This window comes from Phodopus roborovskii, unplaced genomic scaffold, assembly GCF_943737965.1.
Source record: "Phodopus roborovskii unplaced genomic scaffold, PHOROB, whole genome shotgun sequence".
NCBI classification, from domain to species: domain Eukaryota; kingdom Metazoa; phylum Chordata; class Mammalia; order Rodentia; family Cricetidae; genus Phodopus; species Phodopus roborovskii.
The window spans coordinates 11,171,064-11,198,764 of NW_026125506.1; the positions used below are offsets into that span (position 1 = coordinate 11,171,064).

The window sequence follows — 27,701 nt, forward strand, 5'->3', positions numbered from 1 at the left end:
TGAGGCTGGGATTGTGGGCAGAAGTCTTGCCTCCCCCACTTTTATGTGGGTTTGGGATTCCAAACTTTGTCCTCACACTTGCCATTTCCCCAGCCCTTAGTTTTACTTTTTGGAACAGGGTCTCATTCTGTAGCACAAGCTGGCCTTGAACTCCCTATGTAGACTGTGTAGCTCAGCCTGCCTCTACCTTCCAAGTGCTGGAATTAAAGGCCTGAGTCACCAAGGCCTCTAAGCAGATTTCTTAAGAGAATACACAGTTCTTACAAAGACACTGGCAATTCAGCCCAGAAAAAAATACCTCAGACAAACTGAGCAGAACAGTTTATTGAGAAGATAACATGTTAAGTCACCCTTAAGTACAGGGAAGGAAACGAACAAATGCAAAGTGTGACTGATACTCCACACAACAGCCAGCAGGGAGTCTTTTCTAGAGATGGTTAATCAAGGGCACCCCATGGGAGGGCAACTCCTGATGCAGCTGCCGGAAGACCATGGCACACTGGTTCCTCTCCTGGGTCTTGCCCAGGGCATGGTACAGTCTGGCTTGGAAGTAAGCAACATCCCTGATTCGCTCTCTACAGTCGACCTTTGCAAAGTAGTTCTTAGCTTCATTGAGGTTCTCGACTGCGGCCTCCAGAGCTGACAAGTGGGGAGGGGGGAAGGAAGGAAGGAAGGAAGGAAGGAAGGAAGGAAGGAAGGAAGGAAGAAGGGAAGAAGGAAGGAGGGAAGGAAGGGAAATCAACATTAACACTCCAGTTTTCAAAACTTGCTATCTTTAGATTCAGCATATAGCAAGTATTTTTACATTCTTAACTCATTAAAGTATGAAAAACACCATACTGTGCAAGGCTTTGTCTCATTGCTTTTTGCTTAAAAATTTTAAAATTAAAAATTACAACACTTGGGGCTGCAGAGATGGTTCAATGGTTAAGAGCAGAGGCTGCTCTTCCAGAGGACCCATGTTCAATCCCTAGCACCCACATGGCAGCTCACAACTGTCTGTAACTCCAGTTCCAGGGGATTCATGGCACCAGGCATGCATGTGGTGCTCACAGGCAAAATACCCATACACATAAAATACATAAATAAATAAGAATGAGAATGCCAGGGCTGGTGAAACGGTAACAGGCAAATGCAATTGCTGGCCAAGCCTGACAGCGCCCATACAGCTCCTACCTTCTGCTCTCTTCACTGGGTCATAGGAAGCTGCAGAAGCCACTTGGCACTTGGACACTAAGAACATTGCACGGCCTTTATCCAGGATAGCCCCATCGGCCAGGATGGGCTCAATGGCCATGTGGAGAAGGGTTAAAGCCTGTTCAGGGATTCCCAGGATGAGCTGAAAAAGAAATGTGCAAGATCTTAGATAAGAAAGAAAGATGGTCAGAGAGGAGCTAAAGAGAAGGCTCAGTCATTAACAGGTACCACTATTTATTTAAGATTTATTTATTTATTATGTATTCAGGGTTCTGCCTGCATGTCTGCCTGCAGGCCAGAAGAGGATACCAGATCTCATTATAGATGGTTGTAAGCTAACATATGGTTGCTGGGACTTGAACTCGGGAACTCCAGAAGAGCACCCAGTGCTCTTAACCTCTGAGCCATCTCTCCAGCCCCTTTTTGGTTTTTCAAGACAGGATTTCTCTGTGTAACTAACGTTGTGGCAGTACTGAAACTCTGTACACCAGGCTGGCCTCGAACTCACAGAGATCTGCTTGTCTATGCCTCCTGAGTGCTGGTATTAAAGGTGCCCAATAGGCACAACCCTTACAAAAAACCTGAGTTCAGTTCCCAGAACTCACAAGGGCTGCTCACCACCGCAGGTCCAAGGGATCCAATACCCTCTTCTGAACTGTGAGGGCACGTGCACTCATGTGTACATGTCCCTACAACCACGTAACAAGTAATGATGCTCAAAATCATTGATCACCAGAGGCTAGAATGCCAAAACCGTAATGAGCTCACTACACACACACACACACACACACACACACACACACGCTCATTCGAGCACACATTTTTTTTTTCTTTCTCTTTCTCTCCCTCCCTCCCTTCCTCTTTCCCTCTCAAAACTTCATCAGGTGTGGTACCTGCCTGTTATTTAGCACTTTGGAAACAGATGGCTGCGATCTGGGGAGATGGTTCAGTTGTTAAAATGCCTGAGGTGCAAACCAGAGGACTTAAGTTCGATTCCCAAGCAACCACACAAAGAGCTGGACACAGTGACATGTACCTGTAGTCCCAGTTGACAGGAGAATCCCTAAGGCTCAATGGTTAGCCAGCCTAACCTAAGTGACAATCACAAGACCAAGTAGAAATCCTATATAAAAACGAAAAACTCAAAAACTGAGATGGACAGACAGCTCCTAAGGAATGACACTCATGCTGACTTTGGCCTCCACATGCACACACACGCACCCACATACACACAAACACAATACACCCTCATCCCCACATTCCCCCAGGATAAACCAGACTGCCTTACCTGGGCATAAGCCAAGTTGAGTACGGTTTCAGAGGCCAAGTACTGTAACCGGTATTCTTTGGAGAGGGCCAGAGCCTCCAGGAGCACAGGCATGGCGATGGTCGGGGAAGAAGACCGCCAATACAGCTCTGCCACCGACAGGAGGACACTGACCACAAAGAGGAAAATGGGATGAGAAGATCCACAGCCACACCCCCAGGAGACACCGGAGAGACTGCTTACCTGATCACCATCTCTGTGTTCTTTAATTTCTGACAGTACGTCAGCAACTTCTGCAGAAGTTTGTGGGCCTCGGTCATTTGGTTCTGAGCCTGCTTTACAACTGCTTTTCTAAAACAGTCAAAACCAACAGAACGGTCATACAAGTGTTTCAACTACAACCATCTGGGGATCAAGCTCTATTTCCTCAGCAAGACAGCTAACCGCTGAAGGAGAAAAGCTATCTCCGCTCATTTTTGTTAAAAGGAAGAGGAGGTAAAAACTGAAGAGCAGAAGCAGCAGCTGCCATCACCAGGTGTAATACTAGCATTTGGGAATCAGAGACACAAGGGTCAATTCAAAGACATCCTCACTATACACCAAATGTGAAGCCAACCTGAGCTACATGAGACCCTGCCTCAGAAAACCAATCAATGCATGGATGTGCATATGCACAGAAGAAAATCCTAGCTGGGCCAGGAAGAAAGCTCAACAAGCAAAGGTGTTTACCTCCAAGCCTGATGACCTGAGTTCAATCCCTGGGACCCACATAGTGGAAGAAGAGAACTAACCCTAAATCTGTTCTTTGGTCCCCACATGTGCACAAGGCACATACATGCTCAGAGACACACAAACACATAACCAGTAAACAAAATACAATAAAACATTTACTAAAATCTTGGGTTATAGCAATGAGAATCTCAGTTACTATCTCTAGGAGATACTTATTTTCTTAATTTTAATTATGTTTTTGTTGTTTGCTTGAGACAGGGTCTCTCCACATGGCCCTGGCTAACCTGAAACTCATTATATAAACCAGACTGTCCTAGAACTCACAAGGATCTACCTGCCTCTGCCTCCCTCCAACTGAGATTTAAGGCATATGCAACCACACCTAGCTATTGATTATCCATTTCCTAAATGAAACAGAAAAAAAGCCTGGACTTTTTTCAGCTAAAGCTGAAAGTAAATGAATACACACAGAAAGCTATTTTTCTGGACAGGTGGTTCAGCAGTTAAAAGCACTTGTTACTCTTGCAGAAGACTTGGAATCAACTTCAGAACCCACATGGTGTCTTACAACCATGTCTAACTCCAGTTATAAAGATTTCCTACCTCCCCCCCTTCTGACCTCCACTGGCACTAAGAACTCACATGATACATACACACACACACACAGGCAAAATATTCATACACATAAAATAATTTCGCAAATTATTTTTGGAGCCAGCGAGGTGACTTGAACTTGGATCCCCAGAGCACATGCAAAAGCTGGACAGTAGCACGGGCATCAGTGATCCTAGCAAAAGGATGGGAGAGGGGGAAATCTTGAACAAGAGAGACGCTGTTTGAAACGGCAAAGGTGAGGGCTGTCTTCTGACTGACACATGTGTACTGTGACACCTGTTCAAGTGCACACAGCACACACAGGAGTTTAAAGAAGTAGATTGTTTTGTGGTGACAGCTTTCCAAGTTTCTTACCTATATACACCTTCTATGCCATTAAGTGCTGTGATTCCAGTAACAAGTGAATCAGCCAAATGGAATTTGCCATCATTCATTGCTCTGTCAAACTGTATTTTCTGATCACACAGCATCCATAACTAGTAAGAAAAAAAGAATTAAAGAAAAATATTCATGTTATTGTTCAATGGCAACATCAAAGTATATTTGTTTACTTAGCAATATCCTAACAATTCACATAAATGTCTTATTTATTTTCTTAATGTTCCAGGCAAGTTAAAAAAAGAGAGAGAGAGGAGCCCATGTTTCATGGTGGCAAGCACTTGCAATTCCAGCATTTGGGAAAAGCAGGAGGATCAAGGGTCCAAGGCCAGCCTGAACCACGGAGATACTGTTGTGAAGAACAAACAAACACACAATAGATTCGTGTCCATTTTATCAACTCCCACTGTGCTTTATTTTGATGGTATGTTGATTCTACTGAAGCTCTCAACAAATTCTATTACCCATATTAAGCACTTGATTTGTTGTCTGCCATTCCTATTCATGTGTCCTATACTTTTATAATACCCTTAAAGGCCTCACAATGTCCACACATCCTGGGATGACTTTGAACTTTAAAATATTATTTATAGTTTATGTGTATGAGAGTTTTGCCTTTACATATGTAAGTGCCCTACTTGTCTACCTAGCATCCTTGGGGGCCAGAAGATGGAGTTGAATCCTCTGAAACTTTCAGAAATTGTGAGCTGCCATATAGATGATGGGAACTAAATCTAAGTCTTTTACAGTACTAGCTAGAGTTCTTAACCACTGAGATACCTGAATGTGAAGGTGTGTGTGTCTCTGTGTGTACACTCTCGGGTGTGCATTCCCGTGCATATGCCCATTCGTACAAGTGTGTGGGTGTTTGGTAAAGGAGACTGAACCAGGACCTTGAGGATACCAAGCAAGGGTTCTGTAACCGAACTTATGTCCCCAGCCCATGCTTTTGAACTTCTGATTGTCCATCTTGCCTCCAGCTCCTGAATACTGAGATTATAGGGATCCAGCAACACATCCAATTTAAGTGGTGCTAGGGGTAGAACCCAAGCTTTGGGCGTGCTAGGCAAGCACTCTACCAACTGAGCCACATCCCTAGCTTGAGCTTCCTTTGTTTTGTTTTGCTCTTAACTGCTGAGCCATCTCTCCAGGCCCCCACTCTTTTTTTTTTTTTTAATCCATTTATGTGTCTGTGTAGATATTTGCATATGGGTACAAGTGCCTGCAGAGTACTGAAGAGGCTATTGGATACCCTAGAGCTGTAGTTACAGGTGACTCTGAGCTGCCTGACATGCTGTTAGAAACTAAACTCAGGTCCCATGCAAGAACAGCACTGTATGTTAGCTTAGAACACATAAGTAATATCACCTGCACACATCCTTTTCACCCCATTTTTCTGCAGTGCTAGGAACAGAACTAGGACCTTGTGGATGCCTGGCAGGTATTCTACCATTAAACCACATATCTAGACCAACAACTTCCTTTGTAGCCTAATGTTTTCCTGAGGGAAGACTCTAAAATGCCCTATTTTAGAGGGATGCAGCTCAATGAGAAAATGCTTGTTCAGAGTGCATTAAAACCTGGGTTCGATTCCCAGCACCCACATGGCAGCTCACACTGTCTGTAATTTCAGTTCCAAGGGACCCAGAGGTCCTGAGTTCAATTCCCAGCAACCACATGGTAGCTTACAACCATCTGTAATATGATCTGGTACCCCCTTCTGGCATGCAGCATACATACAAGCAGAACACTGTATATATAAGTACACAAATAAATCTTAAAAAAAAATTTTTTTTAATTATGTATACAGTGTTCTGCCTATATGCCAGAAGAGAGCACCAGATCAAATTATAAATGGTTGTGAGCCACCATGTGGTTGCTGGGAATTGAACTCAGGACCTCTGGAAGAGCAGTCAGTGCTCTTAACCTCTGAGCGATCTCTCCAGCCCCAAGCCTTCAGTTTCATCCCAAACACAACATAAACTGGTGTGATAGCACATGACTGTAATCCCAGTACTTGGGAAGAACAGACGTAAGTATCACAAGTTCAATCATCCTCTGCTAGAGAATTTGGATAGCTTATGATACATTTTACCATGTCTTTTTTTTTTTCCGAGACAGGTTTCTCTGTGGCTTTGAAGGCTGTCTTGGAACTAGCCTGCCTCTGCCTCCCATGTGCTGGGATTAAAGGCGTGGGCCACCAACACTGGCAACCATGTCTTTAAAAAAAAATCCTATATTAAAGGCATTCTTTTCAGAAATAAATCCATTGACACAAAAAAGGCAGGTTACCTGGGCATGCTGACTGTTGGGTGGAAACCGTTCCTTCAAGTGCTGTAACACCTCAGCGGCGGCGGTGAAACAGCCCTAAAATAGACAGGCATTTGAATGACATACCAGAATTGAAGTTATACCTGCTCATATACCCAAGAGGTTCATATGGCCTACCTAATCTTCATTAGCAAGCTGGAAGACAACAGGCACGGAAAACTGAATTTCACAGTAAGTATATTTTCTTTCCTATACATTCTAATGAATTTTATAATTCCCTTTAAATCTTTTTTCATGTTAAAAACTTTAATTGCAGAAACTGTTTTCTGTAAATACAATTATTATTAAACTCTGCACTCAACTTGGTTCATTCAGATATATACAGACATGATTTACAAAGGTGTTATCTGTATCACAGCACAGAATCCACACAAGATATGCCTACACTTAGGCTCATGTTGAAGAAGACAGGGTGATAGTGGTACACACCTTTATTCCCAACACTTGAGAGGCAGAGGCAGATGGATCTCTGAGTTTGAGGCCAGCCTGGTCCACAAATTGAGTTCCAGGATAGTCAGAGCTGTTACACAGAGAAACACTGTCTTAAAAACAAAACAAAACAAAAACAGACAAAAAAGACAGGATCTCTGCCAAGTAGTGGTGGCCAGGACAGACTCCAAAGCTACAAAGAGAAACCTTGTCTTGAAACCTCCTCCCCAAAAAAAGAACAGAAAACAAGAACAACAACAAAACCAACAACAAAAAAGTCTCACAGATTCCTGGAAGTCATTCTTTACTCATCCACTTAGCCATGTATCAGGAGGGAAGAAAAGATGCTAAGTAGTTCCCGCACAGTGCTGTGTGCAAGCCCAGCAGTATGGACCACATGAGCAGGTATGGGGAGGTAGATAGGTCAGTGCTTACATCAAAGCATGAGTGCCTGATCTTAATCCCAAAACATCAAGAAAATTAAAAAGCTGGGCATGGTAGCGTGAGCTTGTAATCTCAGCATTAGAGAAACAAAAACCAGGCAGATCCTCAGGGCTTGCTGGCCCAGGCCAATGAGGAATGTCATCTCAAAAGACGATGTAGACAGCACCAGTGTCAGTAAGATGGAAGAAAAACAAAAGAATCAAATTTCTGGAAGAAAGCAGAGAGTCAACACAGGTGGCTGACACTCTGACCTGGCAAGGGGTGAGTGGAATTCTCAGGTAGCTCAGGACCCATCAGAGCCCAACCTTCCTGTGTTTGTAGGAAGGGCTGGAAGATGATAAAGTATAGTCAGAAAGATCTGCACTGTACAGACTGGGACTACACCTAACAATAATGGCGACCACAAAGGGGGAAGAAAAACAATGTGATAAAGGAGACCTGCTTAAAAGGCAGCTTGTTCTGTGAGGCCCAGGGCTGGAGAGTTCCCCAATCTCTCTTTCAGGAAACCGTTTTTTTGTTTTTTTTGTTTTTTTTTTTTCCTGGCCCCCAAAACAAGGGTTTTCTTGTGCAGCTCTGGCTGTCCTGGAACTATCCCTGTAGACCAGGCTGGCCATGAACTCACAGAGATCCCCCTGCCTCTGCTTCCCAAGTGCTGAGCTTAAAGATGTGCACCATCAATGCCCTGCTTGTTTTTAAGTCAGGGTCTCTCTACATAGCCTGGCTGCCCTGGAACTCACTCTGTAGAGCAGGCTGGCCTCAAATCCACAGAGATCCACCTGCCTCTGCCTCTCAAGCGCTGAGATTTAAGTGTGCACCACTATGCCCTGCCTACTGTTTCTTTCCTTCTTTTTTTAAAATTTTATTTCATGTGCATTGGTGTGAAGGTATCAGATCCCCTGGCACTGGAGTTACACGCAGTTCTAAGCCGCCATGTGGATGCTGGGAATTGAACTCAGGTCTTCTGGAAAAAACAGCCAGTGCTTTCAACTGCTGAGCCATCTCTCCAGTCCCCTATTCTGTTTCTTAAATACAAGTAGCCAACCTCTTGCTCCCTTCACTGATGTCAAAATACCCTTCGTTTGACAGATTTTGCACATTCTACATTTAGACCGTCTCCATGGGGGATGTCATTCTTCAGCAACCTGCACCGACCAGACCCATCCAACACACAGCCAGTGATTTTTTCTCTAAAGGAAAGAAATGGCAACCTCCAGTGCCCTAGAAGCAAAACTGGTCAGACCACCTGTGCTGAAGTTGGATTTGAAATGTTCCTCAAAAGCCCACTGGGAGATGGTGCCACCCTTTTAATTAACGTTTAGGGCATACCCTTGGAGGCAATGTTGGGACCACGAGGCGAACGGACCTTTACTACCACATGCACTGCTATGCTTTACTGCACTTCCTTTCAAGTTGGTTTTCTCAGGGATTTTGCTACAGCAACACAGAACAAGCTAACACAAAAGACCCACCTGTTCTGCATGGAGCTCTGCAAGGTGGCAGAGAGCGACGGCAAAGGACTCGGTGTTGTTCTGCTGCACGCCCGCATTCACCGACTCTAGACTGTTCATACTCAGCAACATCTGGGCTTGCTGCAGTGCCATGGTGCTGGGTGAGGAGAGGGGACAGATTTCCCTTTAGGCAGCAGACCCATGCTGCCCCTGAGCCATACCCTACAGTTATCCTCAGTGGAGACGCAAGAACGTTAACTCTTGCAGCTCTGGATGTGTGGAAGCAATTCCTCCCCATGCCAGCTCTCCAGCCTTCAGGCCGAGGACAACAGAAGTATCCTGGGTATGCAGGCCCCAAGTAGACAGACGCAGAGTAGGTCAGCACAACTGGGAGCACTCAGCACCCAGATCACCACCCCCACCTCCCCATCCACGATGTTCCCTGAGGTCACGGGATGTTAATTAGGTTTCACGGGTAAATTCAGACCCGATGCCATCCTGGCACCGGCTGCTCTGGCAATGCAGGCAGTGGCCAGTGTCGGCAGCTGTTTCAGAGCACACCGTGCCAAAAAATTATCTGAAATACAAAAACAAGACTGGTAAAGAGGCACTTCCTTTCATTACCAAATTCCTAGAAATAACAGACTGTCTAGGAGACACGTGAGATGAAGACAGGGCTCTGAGGAAAGCCTGGTTCAGAAGTTTACTTCCAAACTACAGGTGGCTAAGTGGAGAACAGAGTGGCTGGAGATACTCCAGAGAAAACACCTCAACAGAGAAGCAACCTTGTCTACACAAGCAGTTGTGGGGAGGGGATGCTGGACTTGCACAAGGAGGCCATGCAGCATGCGAACAGGAAAGGGGTCCTCAGCTCCAGATCAGGTGATCTAGGTTTGTGCCCCAGCTGGTCACTGGTCAGTTACACTCGTGATCTTGAGATTAAATGTGCCGACCAGATGAGAGGTCACCCACCGGTTACACAGAGCAGCCGGAAGAGTAAACCGTGTTCGTGGGGGAAGACTGTGCCAAGCTGGTGCAGACTATAAATGTCTCCAGATGACGAGGCATTTTCTCTACTCCCTCCGTGAACAACTTCCCAGGGGACAAGCTTTCCCAGGCCCAGTTTGGTGGCCCCTGCTTTTCTCTGCAGGCTCCACACCTCCATGGCTCTGGCAGTATGCCCGGAGACCTACCTGCGGCCGTACAGCCTCCAGATGGCCGTTTTCTGTGCAATGCTGATATCGATAAGCTCTGACAGGCTGTGTTTCCAATGCAGCAGGTCGGAGTCCTTCAGGGCATCCATCAGTTTGTTGGCCGTCTTCCCAGCAAAAGCTCTCTGTTGAACAAGGGACTGTATTCCCAGGGAGGCGAGGTACTAAGGGGACAGATATACCCACGACCCAAGATAGAGATTACATGACAGAATTTGTTTTGCTCTTCAGAAATGTGGTGGATTTCACATTTCAGCACATGCACAGTGACAGCTCTACTTAAAGGAAAGTACCTACGGCCTGACCTCAACCCTGACCCGTGAGAACTGTGTTCCTGAAACTCTAGGGCTGAAAGAGAAGCAGAGTGTACACGGCAAAGAGCCAGGGCTTCGTTCGGCATTAGGTAACCTGGACTTAGACACTGCCTCTGCTACTTACTGTTGACTTAGGGCCAGTCACTTAGCTTCTTAGCTAAGCCTCAGCTTCCTCATCTGTAAAATGGGCATCAAACCTATCATAAAGAATCGTGGTAAGGATTACAATGAGATAATAACGCAAACAGTGCCGGGCACATCAGGTAACAGGAGATTAAAAAAAAACGGATGCCTGTCGTGAGCAACAAGTTATCTTCTTAACTCCTGGAATAATCTTCAAGGGTAAAAAGCTTAACTAAAAAAGGCAGTTTAAATCCGTAACAGAGTATATTAACCCGCCACTTCAATTCTGTCTATGTATGTTCCCTTTCCCAGAAGAGATCACACAGGCAATGCACAGACTGAGCAGGGTTAGACTAAACTGCTCTCAACCTCACGATCGATCTGTGGTCATAGACCCAGCAGACGCTGACACGGAGCAGCATTCTTCCACCAGCAGTCTAGACCCTCTCTGCACACAGAACCCGCCCTCTGCCTGTCACGAGGCCACAATGAAAACAGATCTTCCCAGAAGGCTTTGCTTACTGTTTAAAACAAGGATCAGCAAATGTTCTGGCAAGGGTCAGAGCAGATTTCGGTTTCCAAGCCACATTTGGTCTCTGCTTACTTGTGGCTGTCCCCCTGCTCCATCCATCTAGACATGTAACCCTGTCTTTGCTCAATGTGCATACGCAGGCAGACGGAGCACCAGATTTGAAACACGGGCTGTAGTTTGCCAATCCCTGGCTTAAAATGAAACCTTCCCAGGGCTGGGGATGTAGTTCAATGGTAAAGCACTTGCCTAGCATGGGTGAGGTCATGGGTTCTATCCCCAGTGCTAAAAAAGAAGATAAAAGCCTTTTCTATATTTTTTCTAAGTGAAAATGTACTAACTGTTACTCCATAAACTAAACAAAGATCTCTTGTCAAATCAGTAAGTGGAGCTCTCACAGATGTTATTAGGACAAAGGGAACAGAGAGAAACCTGCCCGACAGAATTTAGTGGTGTGATTAATAATTTAAGTTGTAGGAAACAACCAAGATCGAAACCATGTGTAGAAATACCCACTCTAAGTCTATGCTGGGTCACGACAAAGGTGGGTAGAAGAGGAGACAGAGGCTCAATGCCTCTTATGTCAACAATCTCACAGGAAGATGAGCCTTACCGGTAACCCAAAATGTACTGCTTTCTTCACAGAGTGCTCCAGCAGAACATAGCTATCGGCTCTCTTCTGCCCCAGCACATAAAGCCAGCTCTGGCAAGAGACAACCATCAAAATGTGTCATAACAACGGCAATGGTGGACGCTCCAGTGAAACATCAATGTGGACATGAGAAGGAATTTAAAAGGGACAAAATAAACCCTCTAGAGTCCTGGCTCTTGTGAATTTTGAGTGTAAATGAAACCTGCCAGGCATATTAAAACCCCTACCAAGGCCAGACCAAGATAAACAAGCCATTGATCCACTGTCTCTCTGGTAGCCCCAAGTGGAAGGCAATTCAGAAAGAAGCATAAAGCTCCATCCGGCATTCAATTGAGATGAGAGTCAAGGTGATTGTCAAGTGTCTCAGGACTCTATATACTTGGCAATTATGCTTTAATACACTAACATCTCACCAAGTTACTAGGTATAATATATCGTTTCATTAATGCTAATTAATATCAATGCAATACTTGACTCTTTTTCATGTGGAGTTGTATAGACAAAAGTGCTTGGAGCAGAACGAACGCAATGAATTAAGAAGGAAATGAGTATGGGGGCCCTCTGTGAACTCTTGTGTCTACCTTAGTAATTTCCCTCACTACTAAGGACCTTAGCTCCCACTGCCTGATTAACAACCTGATTAACTGGGCCTTCAGGAGGCCAACTCAACCCATGAGCAAAATCCCAAGACCAGAGGATGGCCTCACCAAACAGTGCTGCAGACACACGTGATCGTTGGACTCCTGGGCAATCCTAATTGCCTCCTGCAGGGCGAGCTCTGCCTGTTGACTAATGACAGACTAAACATTAATATCCCATTAGCAATCACAAAGATGCAAGCGTCAGTAGCAGGAAGTCATCTGCACGAAGTCTGTCCATGAGCAGGCTCTAGCTGCAGCTGTGGCTATTTAAGGAGAGCTTTCTCCGTGGCTGCCTCAGCCCCAGGAGCAGCAAACAGACACCGTGGAGGCAGGAACAGGTCCTTCCTGGGGGAATGTCTAGTAAAGGAAATGGCTTTCCTTGCTGTTTCTAAAATGTTTGTCCCAGCTGTCCATTGCCAAGAGAACAACAAGGAAAAGACCAATATTTGTTTCATTAAGTTCCTTTCTGCATTGTTGAAAACAAAAAAATACTATGAGCAGTTGCCATTTTATCATCATTTAAAAAATCTGTTTTCAGAAACATTCTAAAGATTCCTATTTCTAGTAAATATTTTTCTCTGCTCATAGACAATCAATCGTCCACTGAATATCAAGTTTCCCCAACCTCTCAATATCTATGGGAGTCCAGCCAGCTATTCTCAGCCCTGCTGAGCTAGCACCTCTGAAAACACACCATTTTGCACCGCTCCATTAAATACTATTGTGTACTGCCTTTTTTTTTCTCTCTTCCCTTTGGAGCCTGTCCTGGAACTCGCTCTATAGACCAGACTGGTCTCGAATTCACGGATATCCACCTGCCTCTGCCTCCCAAGCGCTGCCTGGCTTCATGTTGCCTTCTTAACCTGTGTCAATTTTATTAACCACTTCACAAACCTCCAAACAGTATAGGCCATGCCTTCCACTCTGGATTTCCCAATACCAAAGACAGGATGAGAGCCTTGCTAATGCCTCCACCGGCATCTCAATGAAGAACCAGAAACTCTTGGACGCCACTTGTTTAAGGACAACACACACAGTGAATTTTCTCCCAGCACCAACAACAACCTCACAGGTATAATAATTTTAACTAGGTAGTCCTCCATTTTTTTCTTAACTGCCTGTATAAATAGAGAAGCCAGATGTGTTTTAACCTGTTTTGCATTTCTTTCAAACTGCTTTCTATGCTATATCGTGAACTATTTGAGAACCGAAAGCACACACGCACACACAGGTCCTCAGTTACTATCACTACATTAAACAGCAGATGGCCGCACAATGCTAAGCTTAGGAAAGGAGAGTTTGAGAGAGCCATACAGCAGGACTAGCAACTTCCAACACAGAAACATCAAGAAAATCAAGCAACATTTGCAGTAAAAGAATCTGGCATGGTGACACAAGCCTATATGAGACTGTCTCAAAAAGGCTACAAAAGAGCAAGAGGCAAGCTGGTTTCACATCTGAAGTGTACTATGATGCCTACTAAGTTTTCCGAGACAGAAGCAATGGCCTCCTACACAGAGTAAATGTCAGAGTTCTTACCTGGTCCCCATGACCAAATGCTGACCCCTGTCACCTTCTATTTCTCCTCACTTACAGAGCTAGGATGCACTTGCTCAGACAAGCCATAAGCTCCTGACTTGGACCCTTCTCACTATGTGACTAATTCCTCCAAACACAGGCACAGGCCACTTGGTTTCCCGAAGTCTGTGTTCTAATCTCAGGTCAGCAGGCAGGACTAATCTGCAACCTTGGCGCCTGTGCATGTGCACATGGTGCTCACCCTGGTCCAGAGGTCCATTCTGTACCGCTGTCTACCTCTGCACGGTAAGCTTCACATCCGTGTTTCCTATTCCCTGACACACACAATGTGTCCCAGTATGAAGTACATGATCAATAAACAGTTATCAAAATGTTCAACATTATAGAGCTAGGGATATCACTGTCAGCAGAGTGTGTGCCTAATTCTAGGTTCAATCTCTACCACCACATAGGCAGGCATGCTGGTATACACCGGAAATCCCAGCACTCAGACAAGAGGCAGGAGGATTACAAGTTCAAGGTCACTCTTAGCTATGTAAAAAATTGGGGACCAGTTGGAAAACATGAAACCCTTTACGAAAAAGGTCTTTGGGCTGGAGCTGGTGCTCAGTGGTAAAGCACTTACGGGTCCTGGGTCCTACATCCAGTACCCCAAGGAGTAAAAGACAACCAATCAGCCAAACAGAATGGACATTTGATCCAGAGGTTATTAAATCAGAAAAAGGAGTTAGTTATCCTAAGATAGTATGTAATCGCACATAACCATTGAGTTTGGAGTATCAGTCTATGGCCTGAATGTCCTTGAAGACATCTTGCTCTGGACCTCTGGGTCTGTTCAGCAGTATGCATTTCTCAGTCTTGAGTTTGCTCACCAGTTTCCACCCTGCTTTAGTAGCTACATGTGCAATCAACCTAAGCCCCTCTTATATGACCCTTTCCACATGAAGATGTCCACACACTTGCCCTGACTACAAGTTGCCATGTGTTTCCCACAAAACAAAATAAACAAACAATAAAACCAGGTATATAACAAAATCAACTTGTTTCGCCTCACAGCTACCGAAACTCATGCGAAAGCACACAGAATTCCAGCAAGCTACGCACACAACTTTCCTTTAACTTTATAAATACTGAAAATAACTTCCACAGCACCATCGTTATATCCAAAAATCCTCTTGGGAATCCTTGGCATAATGACATAATCTCCTCATCCCTAAATGATTGAGTTGTTCGAAGAAGTAAAAAACAAACTAGGCCCAGGCACTAAAACATGCAATACTACATACTGACACCAGAGGGCATACTACTAAGGGGAACTTTAACTGTGTTCCAGTACAGAAAGGTTCACTCTGGAAACTAGAAATCCAGAAAAATCTCAAATTAGTTTCTTTCTTCTTTTTAAAAATAAAATTGCTTATTGTTTTGTGACAGGGTCTCCTATGTAGCCCAGGCTGGCCATGAGCTTGCAAATGTTCTCTTAGATTATAGGCTTGTGCCCACGCCTCAAGAGTGGTTTTCTGGTCATTTAGTCTCACTACATAGCACTAGTTACTGGCCTGTAACTTGCTACGTCGATCAGGCTAGTCTCAAACTCAGAACTGCACGTGCCTCTGCTCCTGAGTGCTGCAATTACAGGGGCATCACTACACTGGCAATGGTTTGTCTTCCACATCCTCAGGGATCGAAAGAGGTCTGTGAACTTACTAGTGACCGAAGCGGCAGTGCAGAGCAGCCAGGTTCAGGGCAGCATATCTCAGGCTCCGGCCATAGCCCTCTTCCCCGTTACTTTTGCCCTCGGCTCCAGTGAGAATCAGGCGGTCAAAATAATGAAGGAGGCTGTGTGTTGAGCTGAAGACGTCTTGAACACGGAGGTTGTTTAAGTAGCTGAGGTAATGCTAAAACAAGAAATAATCAATCGTCTTGTGAAAGTCAGAGTTCCAGCTTAATCTTTTCTTCATAGGCAAAATAAGAGATTCAAGACACTGGGCTGCAACAGTTAACAGATGACAAGCGTACCATTAGGCGTTTGTTCAGGGTTATCCAGAAGATATGGGCTACGATGCCACTGGCTGTGTTAGACCCTGAGTAAATCAATAGTACCCCAGGGTACCCTTCACCTCCCCCAAACTGAGGTATTAGAGAACACTGAAGTAATGAAAACCCGATTCATGTACAAATTGTAAGTTAATTCTAAATGTCCAACTTAAGACAGAGTAAGACTAGTAAGAATTAGCTACCAAGTGAATTCCTGTCCTTTTGCTTTGATTCACAGAATTAAACTACTTTTCTAATGGGCAGATCTCAGTTACTGGAAAACAATTAGGGGCTGTTTTGACATAAGAATAAAATCTGATGTCAAATCAAATATCATTAAGAAGGTCACAGAGTAACAGATTTTATAGAGAACTAAATTATTGGATATTTAATTTTTCAAAATACAAAAGGGAGAAAGAAAAAGATTTTTTTTAACTCCAAAATGTTTATTAATCAAGTCTACCACCTGCTGTCCCAAGCTACACCCAAGATGCCAGACAGGACACAGTAGCAGGACCTCGGCTAAGAGACAGTTGGAGAGCCCTGCAGCCTGGGCTGTGCTGTTACCTTGTCAACAATGTGATTTCTTTTAGAACCTAGAATTTGTGTACTATCTGATAATTGAACAGCACTGACCTTTCTCTGTAACCCAACAACAAATTCTAGAAGAAACTCACCGCTTCGGCAAAATCAGGATTAAATTTCAACAAGTTGTTCAATTCTTTCTGCAAGGAGGCCGGGGTGAGGGCTTTAGTCTCATCATTCTTCAACAAAGCAGCCTGAGAATGAAAAGGACACCAGGTGAGAGAGAGAGCATCGACAGACAGGGTCACAGAGTAACTTCCACCGCCTGATGGCTTACTCTCTAAACACACTGACCGTGTACACGCTAGCACACACATTACTACTCCCTGCCCTTGGACACAAGCCTCCTCACCCACACGCTCCTTCCAGGCCCAGCAAACCTAAGCGGGCCCCAATTTATCTCCACTTCCTATCGCCTTGGCTAGGCAAGGTCTGAGCCACCATGGCCCAGCAAGATTTATTTACTTTTAGCTATGTTTGGGTATTTTGCCTACATGCAGTACCCAAGGAGGCCAGAAGAGGGCATCTGATCCCCCTTGAACCTGAGTTAGAGCTAGAGTTAGGGTATGTTTGGAATCCAACCCCAGGCCTCTGGAAGAGCAGCCAGGCCTCTTAACCGCAGAGCCATTCCCACCCCACTTCTTTCCACATAATAACATATCGTGAACCCTGTCTCATCATCAAACAGTCTTTGAAAAAAGTTTCTAAAGAGATACTCTTAAGTCTTTCACTCACATTTATTGCAAATACTTCCCCTTTTTGTTGTTTGCCTTTTAATTAAGGTAGAAAATGTGATGATGACATGCAAATAGTTAAGTTTTATGCTGAAAAACTAGGTATCTCCTGCATGGTTTCTTCCAGAGCTTTTATGTTCATAAATGTCTTCCCCACCCAGAGACAGTTAAAACTTAACATGGAACTCCTTCTAGTCTAATTAGAGTGTTAACTGTTTACTTTTAACCCTTTAATTCATCTGTAGGGTACCAGGGTGTGAGATGACAAATATGTCTTCCTAGTAGAAGTAGGTAGATGCAGCTATGACTCAGTTATGAAACCCAGGCTCTATAGTTAAAGAATTCTACATGAAATGCACCTGCAAGAGTAACTCAATTGTTTTAGACCAGGCTATTCTCGAATTCCCAGAGATCTGGTTGCCTCTGTCTCTACAGCGGTGGGATTGAAGGCGGGTATCACCACATCTGGCCAAAATTAAAAACTACATCTTTTCACATGCAGGAAATTATGAACAAGACAGAAAAAGTTTAAAATTCTATACTGTATTAAAATAACACAGGAAAAAACATTTAGCTTATATTAACACAAGAATAAAAATCTATGGCTCAAAGCTGTGATAAGACATATCTGGAGCAACATATACCAGGATCTGCAACTTGAAATACATCAAAAACTAAACGATTGGCTGAAGAGATGGTTAAGTGGTTAACAATGCTAGCTGCTCTTCCAAAGGACCAAAGCTCAGTGCCCAACGCCCACACCAGACAGCTTACAACCACCTGTAATTTTAGCTCCGGGGGAATCTATCTAATGCTTCCTTCTGGCTTCCATGGGCACTGCACCCATGAGCACATACTCAGATAGACACAAATATAGACACAATTAATTTTTTAACTAAAATAAAAAAAGATAGTGTTTCTTATTGGCTAGCTCTGTCTTAAATATTAACCCATTTCTGTTAATCTAAGTATTTCCACGTGGTCTCATCTTACTGGAGAGAGGGTCCGAAGTTGTTCTCCCTCAAGTCTCTACATGTTGAATCCCTACTACCTCTCCCGGACAATCTTGTCTCCTAGTCCTGCCTACCTTGCTTTCCTATTGGCCAACAGTGCTTTATTCATTAACCAATAAGAGAAACAGTTACAGAATGACATCTCCCAGCATGAAGTCATGATGGTAACCCCAGCACTCAGGCTTGAGAGAGGAAAACAGACAAGGTGGGTGGGTGTGCAGCCCTCTGAAACTCCAGTGCTAGAGAAGGGCTGAGAGGGTCCCCAGAGCACGCTAGCTAGCTAGACTAGCAGCTTGGCAAGTTCTGGATTCAACTGAGAGATCCTGCCTCAATGACTAAGGCATCAACAACAGACAGAGATGCCTGACATCACACCAGGCCTCCACATGCTCATGCAAACATGCAGACCCACACACACACCAAACATACCAGACATACACACATGGGGAAAAACATTAACTGGAGACAAAACAGCTTGCTTCAGTGCATGCCTGGTATGCACAGGACACTGGGTTCAATCCCCTCAATAGTATAAATAAATACGTAACTGAGAAAAGAAAAAAAGCAAATCTAAATTACTAGTGTATGGGTTGTTGGTCCTGCACCATTATCTAACCAACTTGCACTATAATGTCAAAAGAAGAATAAAGATAGACAACACAGGTAAAGACCTAGAACTATAGGTGCTACCAGTTAAGAGGGGCTAGAGTAATAAGCACTATACTTTTGCAAATAAACTAACATCACATGGACATGACAATACAGAACACCATAGGGGTTAGTGAAAGAAAAAACTCATAGAAGTTAAACAATTAACATACCTGCTGAGAAAGAAAAAATTCTGCCTGTTTTTGGGACAGAGGACCACTGCAAGATACTTCCTCTTCTCTGGAAAATGAAAACAGAAAAAGAAATAAATAATAATAATAATAGTAAAGAATTACACAAGAGTAAAAGAGATAACATTTACAAATCATGTAAATTATTTAAAAGTTCATGGTAATGCACTCCTATAATTCCACTACTCATGAGGCTGAGACAGGAAGATGGCAAGTTCAAGTTCAGTAGATTACATGTTAAGAAGCTACTAAAAAAAAAAAAATCAAACATCAAAACATAATGAAAGCAGGAATTCACACACACACACCCGTAGACCCATGTTTACATGGCAGTGTAACAGCTGATACATGAAAGCAATTCAATTATCCACTGACAAACTTTAGATAAGCAAAAGAAGTGTATGCATAAAATTTAATATTCTGACTTTTTAAAAGGAGATTCTCAGACTAAGTGATTGATCAGTGTTTGCAGCAGGTTTTGCTCTCGCAGAAGACTCAGGTTTGATTCCCAGCACCTACATGGCAGCTCACAACTATGGGAAACCCTCCAGACTCTGCAGGCATCTACACAACATGGGTGAACCTTCAGAGCATTGCCACACCCTGCTCTCTGACACAGCTCCTTACCCCTGCCACTCTATCTTGTGTCACATTCATTCTTTACTTAGACAGGGTCTTGCTAAATAGATCAGGCTATCCTGGAACTCACCACCTAGCCTACAAAGATCTAGAACTCATAATCCTGCCTCCGTGATCCACTCCTATTCCCATTATACACATCACCAAACATGGTGTCTGTTGAACCACAGTGACTCTTGAAAATTACATCATGTTAGTTTACCTAACAAGTTACCTCTATCATCTGTCCATCCTTACCCAACAGCATGAACATGGGGATTTTCTCCTTTTTGCAAAATGAACAGTACCAAGCTTAGTGCCTGGCATGCAGAAGCACTCAGTGAACAGTATGAAATAGTGAGTTTGCGAGACTAGTATTAAGCTACCACCAGGAAAAAACACACGAGGATTTCCTCAGAAGTTAGGGCCCCCCAGAAGCCCAGGAAATAAGCAGTGCCTGAGGACCTCCACAGGCAGCTCACAGGATGTGTGAGATTCTGCAGACTGCATTCCTACTGCAGAACATGAATGCTAATGCTGCTGCTGCTGCCGCTGAGCCACAAGGATGAAGCAAACACCAGGCTATTTCAGTTACCTCTTTTGCAATCGGAGTCTTAGAAACATTTGACAAACATTTAATAACTCAACAGTTGACTTCGAAATGTGTTTGTTTCTTTGGCACTGAAGGTCGAACCTAGATCCTCATTCTCAGAAGGCAAGGCAAGTTCTGTACCACTGAGCTACATCCTTGGCCATCCTTTTTTTTTTTTTTTTTTTGGTTTTGGTTTTTCAAGACAGGGTTTCTCTGTGGCTTTGGAGCCTGTCCTGGAATTCACTCTGTAGACCAGGCTGGCCTGGAACTTACAGAGATCCGTCTACCTCTGCCTCTCCCTCTTGAGTATTGGGATAAAGGCATGTGCCACCAACGCCTGGCAGCCATTCCTTTCTTAAGATAAAGTGGGCAATGCTGTCTCACACTCGCAATCTCTGCACCTGACTACCCTGAGTTGAAGGACAGTCCGGACTAGATCGTATGAAACCCTGTCAAAAACAAAATAAAAATAACCAAACAGTGGGGGGGGGTGCCCCACTCCAACAGGAAGACCTTGACTTAGAAAGCACAGTGCACCTCATGTGCTTATGTACCCTTTTTTCAGCTTTAATACTAATTTTCGAGAAAAGCAATTTCCTTGTAGAAAGTTAAAAGCATCCGAGTAACTACAGGAAAGGGAGAATTTTTCTTCTAATGTAATAAAATTATAAAAGTTAGGTGCAGCTACTTGTCTAGCACGCATGAGATTGTGGGTTCCAGCCACCTCCTGGAAAAAAAAAGAAACCGCACACACACACACACAAAATTAAAATTTTCCTTTTCAAAAATCAAGAAAGGGCTTCAGTCAACCATTCTAAAACTATAGGTGAAGCACCTGCCAAGCATGCACAAGACAGGGACCCAAGCCCCAGCACTGCAAAAACAAAACAAACAACAAAAAGGTTCAAAATTAGTTCAAATTAGTCAAAAATTACAGGAAATTATATTTTACTAAGTTTATTTTTTGATTTTGAGGCAGGGTCTCTCTATGTAGGCCTAGTTGTGCTGAAACTCACTACGTAAACAAGACTAGTCTCTAATAGACATCTTTCTGTGTCTGTCTTCTGAGTTCTGGGATTAAAGCCACTACACCTGGCCTGAAAGAGTGTGAATGAGTGTGTGTGTGTGTGTGTATGTGTGCGATGTATGTAAGTGTTCATGTTTGAGACCAGCCAGGGATGAATTTAGGCCCCTATTAGGCCAGAGAATGAGAGCCATGTGCCAATAAGTAACTAAATAAGAGACCAACTTATGGAAATCCACTGGATTGTAAGCTAATTTTAAAACATTTTATATAGAGATCTGGGTGTGGTGAATGCCCATGCTTTAGGGAGCCCCCAGGAGATTTTTATGAACAGTCAAAAGTTCCTTCATTCCGAAGACTAATGCTATTGCTTATTAGGATAGCTGTCACTACAGGAAAGAACCACACATTCTAACTTAGAAATCTGAGTTTAACAAAGGGCTCAGAGAAGCAGGAAGAGAAAGACAATTCCCAGGGGAGACAACAATGGACCACCTTTATACTCATGCCTGCTAATACTTCCTCCTAGCCACCACATTCCAAAAGTATAGAGGGCCACTTGACCAGAACTGTGCCCCCACAGCCACTGCCACGAACCCAAAGGAAGGGAGCCATTGAAACCACACCCTGACCTCACTCTCTTTCCACCTGTGACTGCCCACTTGTGCATCCACAAGCCAACGCCAGACCACAGGGCACAAAACCTTGGGTGCAGCCCATGGGTCAACCCTCTGGATGCCTAGAGACAGAAAGGGGGACAGCCAGCTCATAGTCTGAAGCAAATCAGACTGTGGCACTTTTAGATAAGCTGTGTCAGTGGAAAATGGCCCCTGATAGGAAAACCCAAATTACCTTACAGACACATCAAGCTCCTCCTTCTCCATCTGTCTCTCTGCATCCTCTCTATCCATATCAGCGTCTTCCACCGACTTTTTCTCCCCGTTTTGGAAGTATTGCTGGAGGGCAGTGTACAGCTTAAACACTTGACTGAAAGAAAGCTTACTGTAGGCCAAGATCATGTGACGCAGAAACAGACCTACAAAATAAGACGACAGACAACATGAAAGCATTAACTGACACCTAAGAAGGCAGTGGCTACCGGCCCCACTCCTCCTTCAGAAGAATCACAGGCGCTTGCAGCTGCTGCCCCTCCCGGAGTCTTCGTCCCTCATGCTTTACATCTCCTTACTTTCAGGCCTGTTTTCTTCACAGCTATCCGAACTCTCTGAAACTACCATATTTACTATATTTGATTCTAGTCAAAAGCCAAGTGATTACATTATCTTATGTACTGATTTACTTTTTACCATCTACCACCCCAAGTCCCTGCACAACGCAGTCTCTGTGAGAGACGTCTACATCTACCTTGTACATCCAGGACCTGGGAAACGGGAGATCAATAAACAACTGACGTTGAGTAACATAAAAATGACCATGCAACAGAGCCAGAGGGGAGGGGCACGGGTACACAGTTAGTAGAAAAAGCATCAAAGAAATGCCATGTACGCATACTTCCAATACTAAAGTAAGAGTGTGTTTTACTTACCTCGCCTCCTAAGTTTGGCTGGTGACCCTCACTTACAGTTGCACAATACAGGCAAGTGGTCCGCAGGACTGTGAAAAGAGCTGGGAAACCCTAAAGACCCCAGAACCAGGCTAACTATTACAGGTAAAACAGAGGTGCTTTTCCACAAGCTATGGGTAAATATAGCTCAAAAGCGTAAGGCAGTAAATACAAACCACAACATAGCCAACACCCCTACTCTGCTGGTTCATGTATACCAGAGGAATGACAGACGGCCCTTGGAAAGCTTCTCACTCCAATGAAAACGCTCTCCGCTCTTCTGAGAAGTTTCATACCTACTACACTTGTTTTGTGAACCTCTGGTTCAGTTCCAGAAAAGGAATCTGAAAGGTCATCAAAAAATTGTTCCATATCCTTCAATTCGCCTTCAGCCATCAGTTTGATTCTGAATGAGAAAATTGGGATGTACGTTTTAGGAAGGCCACAGAACATCTTTCCACATTTCATATTCCTCAATTACTGACCACAACTCTGATTTAAAAGTGATTTCAAGGTTTGTATAAGACCGTAGCTCATAAAACAAACTTTATAATCCACTTAAAAATATCACTCCCATATTCCTCAAGAGTATCATACATTGCTCCCTTCCTGGTCATAACATTTGTCAAAGTAAAAATGGAATTATCTAACAAAAGGAGGTAATTCCATATGAAATAATACATGGGGGGGATATAAGTCTAATGTTATCTACTTAAAATTTTAAAAATAAAGGTACTAAGGAAAACAACCCCACAAATAAGCGTAAACCTTATTTCCCCATGTATCCCAGCTGGCTTCATATTTGTTTACAGTTAAGGAGGATGACCTTAAACTTCTGCTCTTCCTGCCTCTACCTCTCCCACTGCTGGGATTACAGCTTCAGCCCATTCTGCCTAGTTTAAAGAGCTGGTGCTCAAACCCAGGCTTTGTGCATGGGAGTCAACCACTTTATCAACAAAACCACACCCCCAGACCCTAACTATGCCCCCCCAGGGTTTCTTTGTATTGCTTTGGAGCGCCTTTCCCCTCAAACTCACAGAGATCCTCCTGCCTCTGCCTCCAGACTGCTGGGATCAAAGTCGTGCACCACCAATGCCTGGCTCCTAACTATGCCTTTTAAAGTCTTAATTACCAGCCACTCTTGTAATTTTCACCCATCCCTTAGCAGAAAGTAAGTTTACCTAATCTGCACTGAATTTGCCAGCTGAGGACACGATTCTTCAATTAGCTTGTACAGCTTTGATAGTGTAATATCTGGGCCCTGCATAAAGGAGAAACAGGAAGATTACAGATAATGGCCAGGAACAGAAACAGAGTTATTATCCATCATTCCAACAAGAAATACAGAATCAGGATATTCCTGACAACATAAAACACCAAGAAATACTTCACATTTAGGGATTGTTTTTGTTTAGTCAATGGAAACTGAATGGTCTAAGAAGAAAAAGTGAACGGGATTTATAGCACAAGGTTCTCCTTCCTCTGGCATTCTATAGACACGGAACACTGTGGCTTCCCTGAGCCTGTTTCCTTCATTAGTTACATGGACACAGCAATCACTATGTCTTTGGTTGGTGGCAAAAGTAAGTGAGCTAATGCAAAAGGCTCTGTACATGGTGAAGCATCATACGAAGGTGGGCGCGCGCGTTTTTATGAGGATAAACACATTTTATCCTTTCCCAAACTCGAGAAGGAGGGAGGGAGAGAGGGTGGGTGAGCAGACGGGCCAGCAGGCAGGCAGGCAGGCAAAACCTAGAAACAGTACCTTCTGGGGTAAAGGGTAACCTCAACCTCAGGTAAAATAAAACCTCAGAGAGCTGAGGTAAAGCAATCAGCTATCACAGTTATAATCTAGATGAGGTCTACAATGACACACTGCAGCCATTTTTGAAAGTTAACAGTGTTTAGGCCACTTTAGAAGTGGGTAACCCTCTGGACAGTGGTGGCACACACCTTTATTCCCAGCACCTGAGAGGCAGAGGCAGGCGGATCTCTCTGAGTTCGAGGCCAACCTGGTCTACAAAGTGAATTCCAGGACAGCCAAAGCTGTTACACAGAGAAACCCTGTCTCCGCAAATCTACTTCTTGAAAAATTGTATTTGATAAACATTACTTTAAAAGAACCTGTACATTAAAACAAAAACACAAACTTTAGCAAGCAGCATTTATCAAGGTCCTTTTAAAACTACTACTCAACAATTAGATGGATTAATATTGAAATGAGAGAGCCGAAAAGCATGGAGCACTATTTTTCAATCCATCAGTTGTTTTTGTTTTCTCAGGGTTTTTTTGTTTTGGTTTGGTTTTTGGTTTTCCTCTGTACTGCTCTGGAGCCTGTCCTGATACTTGCTCTGTAGACCAGGCAGGCCACCTGCCTCTGCCTCCCCAGTACTGGAACTAAAGGCGTGCGCCATCACGTGATGCCTGGCAACTCCATTAATTTTTGTTCTATTTGGATGTTTTTACAACAAACTTTGAGGATTAGTGGAAGAGGTAAACACAAATTGGAAATGTTAAATGGTAAGTAAAGGGGTTAAGGTCTATTAGAATGTTATTAGATTAAATCTCTATGTACTTTAAAACTAGTAGGTAGCTGGGCAAAGGATTAGAAAGAATTCCAAAAAGCAAAAAAAATAGCTTTTTTTTTAAAAACTAGTAGGTGAGAGCTAAGATACTAAAAATCACCATTTCTTTTCTACTAACAATTTTAGTATTATGGCTTTTGAGATAATATGAATTTATAATACTAGAAATATGGATAGGGCTGAGTTACAAACTATGGAAAGCCTTATAAATGTCAATTAGGTCTGGAGAGATGGCTCAGTGGTAAAGAGCACTGACTGATCTTAACACAGAACCTTAGTTCAACTGCCACGACCCACATGGTGGCTCAAAACCATCTGCAACTCCAGTTCCAGGGAAACACCTTCTGATTTCCATGGGCACGTGGTACACCATACATACATGCCGACGCATAAAATAAATGTTTTTAAAAAGCGAATGTCAATCGATTCTGTCATCTTTCTCATATTACAGAAAGTCGAGGCTCAAAAGGGTTTAACGAACTTGCTCCAGTCAGCGGAGCTACAATCTAAGTCTGAAAAATTAACAGAACATCTCCAGTGCCCACTACACATAATAAAATTTTGAGCAACACTGATATGTCATTATTCTAATTATTACAACCCTCTAGAGTGAAAAGCATCTACAATTCCTCTCCTTGTTCTCCAAAGCTCATGATTATGTGCTTTTTTAGAAGGCCGACAGAAGCCCCCCCCCCAGTCACTCAGGTAATACAGGAGCCTGATGAAGCCTGCAAAAAGAATGCACGTAAAGCACCTGTCCATAGCAGGCGCTCAATAAGCGTTAGCTAGAAGCATTCCCGCAATTTTTCCAGATTCCTCGAGAGCAGAGTTGCGAGATGAACCCCCGCCCCCAGGCCCAGGGCTGGACCGTCCCCGCCCCCAGGCCCAGGGCGGGGCCTACAGTAGGCGCGCGGGAATGGGCGGGCGAGGATGGAGGCCTCTCACCTGCAGCAGGGGCAGGAGCAGCTGGTTGAGCTTCCGCCGCTCCACGAGGCTGACGGCGCCTTCTCCCGTGCGGCCCATCTCGTTCAGCAGCACCAGGACCGCGATCTTATAGGGCGTCACCCAGTCCTTAATGCCAAACAAGTTGGCGTGCACTACCCCATTGGTCATCATTGGAACTCAAGTATTGGCTCTCGTGGACGCTAGCAATGACAGGCCTCCAAGGCCTGCCACGCGCCGCGCCCACGAGCCGCCTTACGCCATGGCTTCACCCGCCCGGCACCTCGCCCGCCCAGGACTGTTTCCCACAGCAGCGGGTCCTCCGTGCCCGAAAGACCTCCGACCAATCAGAGACCACAAGGAAGATTGACGGCCAATCAAAACATGCAGAAGTGCAGCGATAAGGGTGGGACAAACGTGGTGTTACCAGAAATTGGTTCCCTAAAGAAACGCTCAGCTAAGGGGAACAGGTTCCTAGTCGACGTGGACGGGCATCGGGTAGAAAGGAAGAGACAATGCTTGAGGTCTGCGATAAAGGGAACAGGCAGCCCATGTGTTCATTTAATTTGAAAACAGATCAAGTTGCATTTTTTTTTCCTTTCGCGGTACTAGAGGTTGTACACGAGGCCCTGTGCATGCTAGGGAAACTCTTTAACAAAGACCATTACTTGAAGCTACGCCCCGCCCCTTTTTGAGACAAAAGCTTCCTAAGTTGATCGACCTGGCTTCGAACTTGTGATCTTCCAGCTACCTCAGTAGCTGAGATGATTCAAATGCTGTACACAGCCCAAATGACATTTTAAAATAATTTTGTTAAAAACCAATAAAATTAAATTGGCACCTTTAAATTATATTTCAAACTGGATGTGGTGGTGCCTACCTTTTCTAGCAGCACTCAGGAGGCACAGGCAATGGCAGGCAGATCTCCGAAAGTGTGAGACCAGGTTGGCTACAAAAGCCAGTTCCAGGCCAGCCGGGGCCACATAGTAAGACCCTGCCTCAAACAACTTTTCCCCCCACTAATTCATCATGTTAATTTTTACATTTTTATTTTTCTTTTTTGATACAGGATGTCACCATGCACCATGTAGTTTGTAGAACCTGCCACGGCCTCCCTACTGCTAGGATTAAAAGCATGGGCTACTATGCCTGGCCTTAATTCTGCTTTTTAAAGGACAAGAATAAATGTTTTTCTTCACATCTCATAAATGCCATTTTCAGACAGCTAGGTCAATTTGCAAGTGCCATATCCTCGGCGAAACAGAAGGTCAGATCACCTCCTTGTGGTATGTCCCTACCTGATGAATGAAGTCCCTCAAGA

The 27,701-nt window shown here is 44.1% G+C and overlaps 1 protein-coding gene across 2 annotated transcripts; it reads right to left on the minus strand.

Annotated features, from left to right (window-relative positions):
- Positions 1 to 306: 306 nt before the first annotated feature.
- Anapc5 (anaphase promoting complex subunit 5) lies at positions 307 to 26,697 on the minus strand. 2 transcript variants are annotated; one of them, XM_051176616.1, is made up of 17 exons: positions 26,384 to 26,697; positions 24,035 to 24,114; positions 23,150 to 23,259; positions 22,142 to 22,325; positions 19,038 to 19,104; positions 16,562 to 16,663; positions 15,555 to 15,745; positions 12,378 to 12,459; positions 11,632 to 11,721; positions 10,035 to 10,216; positions 8,863 to 8,998; positions 6,482 to 6,556; positions 4,166 to 4,287; positions 2,708 to 2,815; positions 2,486 to 2,633; positions 1,177 to 1,339; positions 307 to 639 (listed from the first exon to the last, which is right to left on the minus strand). In XM_051176616.1, exons 1-17 carry the CDS (start codon positions 26,552 to 26,554, stop codon positions 428 to 430), a joined length of 2,223 nt encoding a protein of 740 aa, XP_051032573.1. In that variant the 5' UTR covers positions 26,555 to 26,697; the 3' UTR covers positions 307 to 427. The 2 variants fall into 2 exon arrangements, with proteins under 2 accessions (XP_051032573.1, XP_051032574.1); XM_051176617.1 differs by having other exon boundaries at positions 10,035 to 10,177; positions 26,384 to 26,696.
- Between the last annotated feature and the right edge of the window lie 1,004 nt (positions 26,698 to 27,701).